Source organism: Phragmites australis, chromosome 6 (assembly GCF_958298935.1).
Source record: "Phragmites australis chromosome 6, lpPhrAust1.1, whole genome shotgun sequence".
In the NCBI taxonomy this organism is placed as follows: Eukaryota; Viridiplantae; Streptophyta; class Magnoliopsida; order Poales; family Poaceae; genus Phragmites; species Phragmites australis.
In genome coordinates, this window is record NC_084926.1 from 17,930,853 (window position 1) to 17,939,923 (window position 9,071).

General features: G+C 47.6%; 2 protein-coding genes across 2 annotated transcripts; both read right to left on the reverse strand.

Moving 5' to 3' along the window:
• Window positions 1-614: 614 nt before the first annotated feature.
• Window positions 615-2,126, reverse strand: LOC133923038 (uncharacterized). The gene is made up of 5 exons (XM_062368503.1): window positions 1,842-2,126; window positions 1,689-1,790; window positions 1,404-1,586; window positions 1,157-1,199; window positions 615-1,090 (listed from the first exon to the last, which is right to left on the reverse strand). The coding sequence occupies exons 1-5, from the start codon at window positions 2,124-2,126 to the stop codon at window positions 615-617; spliced, it is 1,089 nt and encodes a 362-aa protein (XP_062224487.1).
• Window positions 2,127-5,435: 3,309 nt separating this feature from the next.
• LOC133922017 (U-box domain-containing protein 27-like) lies at window positions 5,436-7,102 on the reverse strand. The gene has a single exon (XM_062367165.1). It carries the CDS (start codon window positions 6,959-6,961, stop codon window positions 5,639-5,641), a length of 1,323 nt encoding a protein of 440 aa, XP_062223149.1. The 5' UTR covers window positions 6,962-7,102; the 3' UTR covers window positions 5,436-5,638.
• Between the last annotated feature and the right edge of the window lie 1,969 nt (window positions 7,103-9,071).

The following is a 9,071-nucleotide window of genomic DNA, read 5'->3' on the forward strand; positions in this document are numbered from 1 at the left end:
GCAAGTAAGGTTCAGTTAGTTAGCAAGATAGTGACAAATTAGTACCTCTGTTTAGCAGTAAGACCTCCTTAGCATGTCTTAGCATAATGACCTATTTCATGGCACTTAGAGCATACCACCTTATTCTTTCTACTGCTAGGCTCTTTAGATGCTTTGATCATATGTACTCTTGGCCTGCCAGGCTTCCTTCTCAACTTTGTCTTATGTATCTTATAGCCCAGATCAACATGTGTCCACTGCTCCTTGGATGCCATAGGGTAGGACACTCCAGCATATGCCTTCTTGAAGTTTTTCACAGAGAAGAACTCATGCATATAGTCATTCAGATCAACCTGTCTAAGGAAGTTAATGTAAGCAAGTCCATGGAAGCATGGTTTGCCACTAACCTGCCATGCCCTACAGGAACAAGTCTTCTCCTTCAGGTTCACAGCATGCCTGACCACATGTCCTCCCTTGATAACCATTGTAACCTCTGCAGAATCATCAGTCACTCTGAGTATGTCATCATCTTTGATAAGCTTTGATTGTGCATTTAGAGATTTGACAATATTAGGTATAATTCTTCCCTCCATTTGACTTGCAATCCTAGACCTCTTATGAAACTTGCCCACAATCTACTGCCTAATCTGTTCTAGCATGTTCACAATTTGTTGGTCCTTGCACTTCATAATCCAATTTTTGAATGATTTAGACAGGTTGTTGTTGATGTAGTCAACCTTGGAAATCTTAGAAAATTTGCTCCTGCTCCACTTGTAAGGGTGATCCTTATTCAAATGTACAATGTCATCAAGGCTATGAGCTTGGATCTTTCCCATATGATAGTTGAACTTGTCCACTGTATAAGCCTTGGCAGCTGGCCACAAATTCTGAGAATACAAAGAGCCATGGTACTTCTTCTTGAAGTTCTTCCACATATGTCTCATACATTCTCTGTGCTCCACATTTGGGTACACAGATTCAATTGCAGACTCTATTCCCTTGCCCGCATCTGTACTAATGACCAATCCCCTTGGTTCTCCAATTGCCTTCTTCAGGTTTTGAATAAACCAGGTCCAACTCTCTTTAGATTCACTCTCTATAACTCCATAACCTACAAGAAAAGGCCAATTGAGGTCAACTATTGCCACAGCAATAGCCAACTATCCTCTTGACTTGCCTGTGAAATGTGTGGAGTCCATGACAATATATGATCTACACCCCTGCAAGAAACCATCGATGCATGGCTAGAATGCAATGAGAAGTCTTTTGAAGCAGACTTGCCTTTTGTGCACTTCAGTGCCTATCTCAACTATGCTTTCAGGCTGAGTCCTTAGAAGCTTCTCTCTATAAGTGGGCAATAGGTCATAGATGTCATCCTATTTGCCAAATATCATCTCCAAGGCCTTCTATTTTTCCTTGAACACCTTCCAATAGCCAATTTCAAACTTGTACTTCTTTAGAAACTTATTCTGTACATCTTTTGCTCCTAGTGTGGGCGTCTCCTTCAGCCACTTAACTACTCTCTCTGCCACCCAACTATTTGTGGTCATAACATGTCCACATTTATTCACTGAGCTGCAGGTATGTGATAGATTATTCACCTTAACCTACACATATCAAATGAAATGGAATATAAGCATCAAATGAAATGGAACAAAAACATCAAATGAAATGAAATTGAAATATCATTCAAATTAATTGGAACATACCTTGCATCCAGAGTACTTCTTGCTTGTGGAAGCATGAAATTTCCACTTACAACCCTTATCTGCTTTCTTGTGAAGAGCCATGAGCCTTTTTTTGTCCTTCTTCTTAGTTTAGAAAGCAAAATCATTAATTATCGCATGATGGGCCACAACTGCCTTGCATGCATCAACATCAGCAAATAGAACACCTTCATCGATACAAGGGCTATCAGGGTCATGAGCATAGACAATCTCACAGTCTTGGCCCTCATCATCAAGGACCTCTTTGTCAGGATCAAAGTCAGGATTTGACTTAGAATTTAACTCAGAGGACACAACAAGAAACGAGTCATAGCTACTATCAGTGTCCACATCTAAACAATCATGGTCTGAGTCAAAATCTGCTGATGCTTCCTTAAGATGTTGGTCAGATGTGCCACCTGTGTAGGTTTGGCTCTGCATAGCTTGTGTTGCTTCAATTGGACGGTCCAAATCTATAGGTGGAGTTCTAGGAGGATCACTTATCTTTGCCCTCCTAGAAGGATGAGCTCTACATTTAGTGGGAGAGTGCTCAGACAACGCATCGCAAAAATCGTTCACCTGGGCATCTATGTGCATTGTGCTGCTCTTGAAGTTCAAATTAAACTATTCTAACAACCCTACATCTACGTTATCTCAACTGAGTCATCGATTAGTGAACGCCAAAACGTGACATACTGCTTCGAGCCCCACAAGAACTCGTGACCTACATCTTCAACTAAATCAAGCAAATTGTACCTATCACTGTTGACATATAGCGTCAACGACTTGCCCTTTTGGTAGGTTTTTGGACCCTCATATGGCAGACTGAAATACGAGCATACTCTAACAACAAGTTCAAAATACAAGGGCCCAGGCCTACAAACCCATGGAACATACCTAAATCACAAAGATTTCAAGTGGAAAACAATCTAAACATGTGAATCAAGCTCAAAAACCACACTTGATTCCCTCAGTCGGTTCCATCTCCCTCTAGCCCTAGACTCCGATACTCAATCCATGGTTTTGCACTAGCAACGCCACCACTCAAGTGGATGGGGATTAGGGTTAAGAGGATGGGCTACCGCTGACAGGAGGTGGCACCGGGCATGAGGCACACAACGCTGGGGTGGCGGCCAGCAGCACGAGCGCATCGCACGGCGCTGGGCGTTGGGGCAAACAAGTGATGGGCTGAAGCGGTGAAGGACAAAACCAGATAAGGCAGAAGGAGATAAGGGGCATTTTAGTCTTTTCTATATCAAGATTTTCCATCCCCATTGTAGCAAACATGGCCCTCTTAGGGTATGTATGTGATTTTGGTGATTAATGACAATATAGTCAATAAGACTAACATGTTTTTCAAGTATATACTTTAGTAGATCTCATAGATGCAACAAAAACGAAGTTACTGAAGCCGGAACAAATAAAGGAATAAATTAGACTTGTTTCATGAATTTTTTATATGATCAAATAGGGTGAATTTCTGTAAAATTATATAGAGCAGTTCACAAGCTTTCCATAGAGCCTAAGATCATCAAAATTGGAGTTTGGAGTGAAAAGTTATGCCCAAAATACATAACGTTGTTCTGCTGAAATTTGCCTCACCGGATGATCCGGTGTTCATAACAAAAATAGTCCGGTGCTCACAGAAAAATTACACCAAAGTCTATATGCCTCACCGGATGATCCGGTGTTCACAAAAATAAACTCACCAGACTATTTTTCAGAGAGGTTACAAAATGGCTCGGTTGACACCGTATGCACATCGGATGTTCCGATGTTCATAATGAAAAATATTTTGGTGTTCATAAAAATGACAGTGGAGTTCCAACGGCTAGTTTTTAGAGAGTACACACCGTATAGTCTGGTGCTTGTAATGTTGCACACTTCGGACCATCCGGTGAGTACAAAAAGAATGTGATCATTGGAGCAATGACTAGTTCATGGAGTTGAGCCTATTTATACCCTTCCACTCAGTCATTTGAAGATGCTGGAGTCCAGAGAAACCCTTATATACCTGAGAAGACATACAAGCCATCCAAGAGCATAAAGTGTTCATCCAAGGTGATTAAGCACAACATTAGTGAGTGATTAGTGCTTATAAGCTTAGAGAGAAGAGTTGCTAGGTGCTGCAACCTAGAGTGTGGATCAAGAAGTGATCCAAAAGTGTACCGTGAGTTACGCCGACACCTTGGAGTCTTTGTGACTCACCGGTAACTTGTTGACCCTCTGACTTGGTATGGAGCGGCGACAAGAGGATTGTGTGAGAACGCGGAGGCCTTTGTCTTTGTGACTAAAACTCTGAAGTGAAGATAACGTACAAGTGATCGGAAGAGAGGTTAGTGGTGAGACCTCGCCTTGGTGACTTGGTGGCTCATCGTGCTTGAGGCCTTATCTTGATGACTTGATATCTCAAGAGCTGTGACCAGAAGAGACTTAGCGACCGGGAGTATATCCTTTGTGGAGCTCCAACGTGGACTAGGAGTGACTTGTGTGCCACCGATACCACGGGATAAAAATCTCTCGTGACGAGTTTGTCTCTCTACCTCATTTATGTTTTCGTATTTACATATTTACAATTTATCTTGCAATCTTTATGAGCGATAGAAGTAGACACATTAGATAAATTAAAACACATTTATATAGAAATTAAGATAAATTTATCTTGTGAAAGTTTTGGAGTCAATAATTTTAAGTATCCTAATTCATCCTCTCTTAAAATGTTCTCGATTCTCCTCACCCATTTTTCAAAAAAAAAATAGTACCTTAAACTCGACGCCTGGCAACGGCCTGTCAGTTTAGTGGCACAGCTAGCGTTCCCTCACGAAAACTAGTGGCTTCGGTGACAAGTCCGATTTTTTTTATGGCTTTTGCACATTACAGTCTCAAAGTAGTGGCAATGTTGCAATTTGCCCAATTTTTTAGCATGGCGAAGTTGAGGTGCTCTGGAGATGGAGCTGTCGGCCTGTCAAGCGCTAACGAAGAGTGATGGATACGATGCTTTGCCATCTCAAACCATCTGCCATGTTGATGGATTGACACTGTTCTTTCTTATCCTAACTGCTAATGAGCATGGCCCAAGGCTCGTATGTAGTGGTTTTCTTTTTCTATTCTTTGACTGATTACATGGTTTGTTGATCACGAGCTACGGGTATGTGACGTGATAGATGTAATGCAAGATACAAGTCGTGCTATCAGGATGCCTTTTGCCGACCTTGAGATCATGCGAATTTGATTAAAATTCATACAAATTTCCTATTAATTGTGTGACTTGAATCTTGAAATTTTTGCACTCGACACCGTGCATCATTTGCCACCTGCCATCGCCAGGGCCTAAGGTTTGGGGAAAAGAAGGGGAGACGACAGGGTGTCGATGCAGCGAGACGACATATATGTATTTTTAGCAAGACGGGGTGAGAAAATTTGTGTTAGCATGAAGTGAGGCGAAGGCATGGCGAGGCGGCATGTGTAGTGGTGGATCCAGCTTTGGAAGCACGGGCGAAGACGAAGAATGAGGGTGAGATAGGAAAGTAGAGAAGACAAGGATGAGAGTAGGACAGGGTAGTGAGGTGTGCCGCGTAGAAGGAAGAGAGAAGATGCTCTGTCAAACGAGGCAGAAGAAAACTTTCAGCCCCAATGGACTAAAAGTTCAGTCGTAAGTTCCATAGATCCTCCATTCCTCCCTAAATCATATTCTTCTATCGGGGTACCTGACACGATTGTAACGGAGTTGTTTGGGCAAGGAAACATGAATTGGATTGAACCATGAGCTAACTTTCTCATCCATTTGTCATCTACCAAAATTTCTCTAAGCATGTACAAGTTTGTTTTAACCCCCGAGAACCAATTCTTTTCTTCTCTACCGACTCTCACCAAATCAAGAAATGAAAATTTTGAAAGAAAAAAACAGAGGAAAGTTCCCCTGTCCCATCCATGCATCCACTTTGCATGGTCCATCAGAACGGCATGATGTGTGTGGTCTTGGAATCGTAGCCGGCGAGACAGCTCTTGGCGTTCACCTTGAAGATCTTGAGCAGCTCCGACGCCATCTGCCTCGCCGGCGGCGAGCACCCGCTCTGCATCAGCAGCAGCAGCTTCGTCAGCCCACCCTCGCAGGCTGCCGCCGCGTCTACCGCCCTCCGGTCCCTGTACCGGTGGCACACCGCCCACAGCACCGACACCGCGGCCTCCGCGCCGCCCATCCTACCCTTCATCATCTTGGACACCACCGCCGGGATCGCCGACTCCGCCGCCTCGCATATCGCCGCGCGCCCCTCGGCGCACCCCACGGCAGCCTCAAGCACGCGGAGCGCTTGGCTCGGGGAGCCGGCGTCGGCTTTCAGGACGCGAATGGCCGCCGGGACGGCGCCGAAGCGGACCATCTCGGACCGCGCGCGCCGCGTCGCAGCGAAGGCCGCGAGGCAGGAGAGGCCGGCCACCACGGCCTGCTTGTCCAGGCTGCCCTTCTCGTCCACGGGGCCGATGAGCCGGATCAGCTCGGCGACCAGCTCCTCCGCCTCGGCGACCGTCGCACTCACGCCCGGAGCGGCATTGCGGAGCAACGACTCCACCAGCCTCGCCGCGTCGATTCGGGCCTCCAGCCCGCTCCCGCTCCGCAGCACGCGCGCCAGGGACGCGACCGTGGACGCGGCATCGGCGGCGAGAGCGGCGGTTACCCACTTCTTGTTCTCCTCTTCGATGCAGTCGGACGCCGCGATCGCGGCGAGCACCCGCACGGCGGCCTCCGCAGCTTCGAGGCCCGCCTCCTTCTGCCCCCTCAGGAGCACAGACGCCACGGTCTCCGCGGCGCCAGCGGCCCTTGCCAGCGCGTTCTTGTCGAACTCGTCCACGTCATCATCGGAGAGTAAAGCTGTGAGCTTTCGGAGAGCAGGGCAAGGGTCCGCGCCGGGGGCGGCGATCCGGCGGAAGAGCTCAGCAGCGGCGGCGGCCGGCGTGGCCCCGACGGCGGATGGCGCGAGGGGCGAGGGCGAGGAGGAAGCGGGAGCGGCCGTGGACGCCCAGAGCGCGATGAGGCGGCGCAGGGTGAGGTTGGGGACGAGGTCGGTGGAGGGGAGCGGGAGCATGGTGGCAGGGCAGGTGGTGTTTCCGGAGTCGATCCAGTGCTGGATGGAGGCGCGGTCGTAGGTGACGCCGGTGCAGAGGCTCACCGGCGACCGCATGACGTCCAGCGAGATGGGGCACCGAAACAGGTTCGGCACCTTCACCTCCAGGCCCTGGTACTCCGCCGCCAGGCGCCCTCTCATCTCCCGTATTCCCATGGATTGCTGACGTTCTTCAACTGGATTCCTTTCCTTCGTGCTATGGGCCGCTGCTGGTGTTGTCTGCAATGGCGTTGGGGGCAGCGAGAAGTGGAGGCGAGGGAGGGAATGGAGTAGAAAGGAAAGGGTGGGGATAAGCCGGGAAGGCCAGTAGTATTATAAGCAGTGGTGGTAATTTTTGTTTCTCACCCTGTCTTCTACTCTATTCCTGAAAAGGGTCCTTTGGGGAGTTTTCTCTTTGCGCGTTACCATATGCCTATTTCAATGCAGTTATTTCTATATAGTAAATTGCACATGCTTTACACGTGACGGCTTAATGCACAGTCGGGCTGTGCTCCAACATCATTTTTTTCTTTTGCTCCCGTAGAATTCTACCGCTCAAGGCCATGGGCTGAGTGGCCATGCAGGCCTAGATAGCTTGCTTCATCTCTGGATTGAGGTTTTCCTCATGGTGAGATAGAAGGGTGGCGGCGCATGCCATGGCCGCCCGAGTCCATTGCATACTCGCACGTTGTGCGGCCGAAGGACGTGAGCGCGAGGGCTGGTGCGGCTCTCTTCTCCTTTTTTCTCTTCAATTTGGAGGTCCCAAGTGCTCTCCCCCTTCGGTTCGCACATAATTCAACCTGCAGCTCCATTTCCTCCACCTCTTCTACCTGCGTTGTGAGCATCCTCCACGGCAAACAACTGCGCGATTTTGACATCCTCATCTTGCCCTCCTCGTCTTTCTCGGCTTCCTACTACTCCTATACGCGAATCTCTTATGGATTTGCCCCCTGCGACAGAGGCTAGAGTTTGAGGTGGCTCGCGGTGGTCGATATGAGGCAACGCGTGCAAGTTGGAGATGGTCGACGTGTGGTGGGAGACAGTGGTGCGATGCTTCGTGAACATTCCCGGCTCCCCTCAAGGGCTCAAGCTCAAGGCAATACGGTAGGAGAGAATCGTAAGAGCAAGGTCGGGGGTGGGGAGAAGGGCGATGTCCGAGACGAGGAGAGACCGAATGGGTGAAGAGGGAAGGAAATTGAGAACTTATCTAGAGGTATGAGGTGGGTAATTTTTGTAAAATTTAGTAGTAGTTTGCAAGACGTGAAGACATGACGTTCTGCTTGATGCGGAAACCATTACGTATTTTTTAAATAGTTGAGATTTTCCTACAATTCAAGCGTGAACAGCGGACACCGGGGAGGTTCTTGGTGGGGGATTGATTCGCGGGGGGGCGGGGGGGGGGGAGGGGAGGGTTCCATTTTCGTCGGTTCTTGAGGCCAGGGAAATAGGCCGATCCAGTGGAGGAGACGGGCATGTGGGTAGGGCGGCGAACGGTGGGGCGCCGCCTACCGTGGGCAACGAAAGACGATTGGTGGGCTAAGGGAGTCCGAATCAACCGAATTAGCACGATAAGGGTGGCGGGCATGGATCCTGTGGCGGGAACGCCGCCGGAGACGGTTAGAGGGGAGCAGGAGACATGGGCATGATGAACAAAACGGGCACGGGCGGGAGCTAGAAGACGGATGTGAGCCCATCCAACGGCTAATAGCCATGGTCTGAGACATTTTGCAAAAATAGATGCCTAAAATTTAGCATTTGTATATTTGTTTCAGCTTGCAGATTATATTTGTTTCAGCTTGCAGATTATAATCACAAATATATACTAAATTTTAACTTACAAATTTTGATCACAATCTACAATATACAGACTCAAACAAACATACCCTATGTTCTAAGGTAAATTTCATGGATATATATGCAGGCTTTGGTCTTTCAGGGTGCGCAACGCAAAATTTGGTCTTTTGGTGTGGAATGCGGAAAGTGGGCAATGAAAGATGAGGCAGGGCGGGTCAAAGGAGTGGATTCGAATAGAGATGACGTGTGGACCAATGCTGCTTTTGGTCATCTTCTTTTAACTTTTTTTTTTGTCCTGCCGGTTGTTTTTGTTGCCAATTGTCTAGGTTTTGAAATTCCAACTATGTTTTCCTGTTCTACTAGGTTAAAATAAAGCGACCAGTTTTTTTTCCTTCAAAAAGTAGGGATTTCTTGCAATTCACAAAAGAAAAATGAAGTTGACTTAGTTTACGAGGAAAATCAGATATGAAAATCTTACAACTACCCGGTTTAT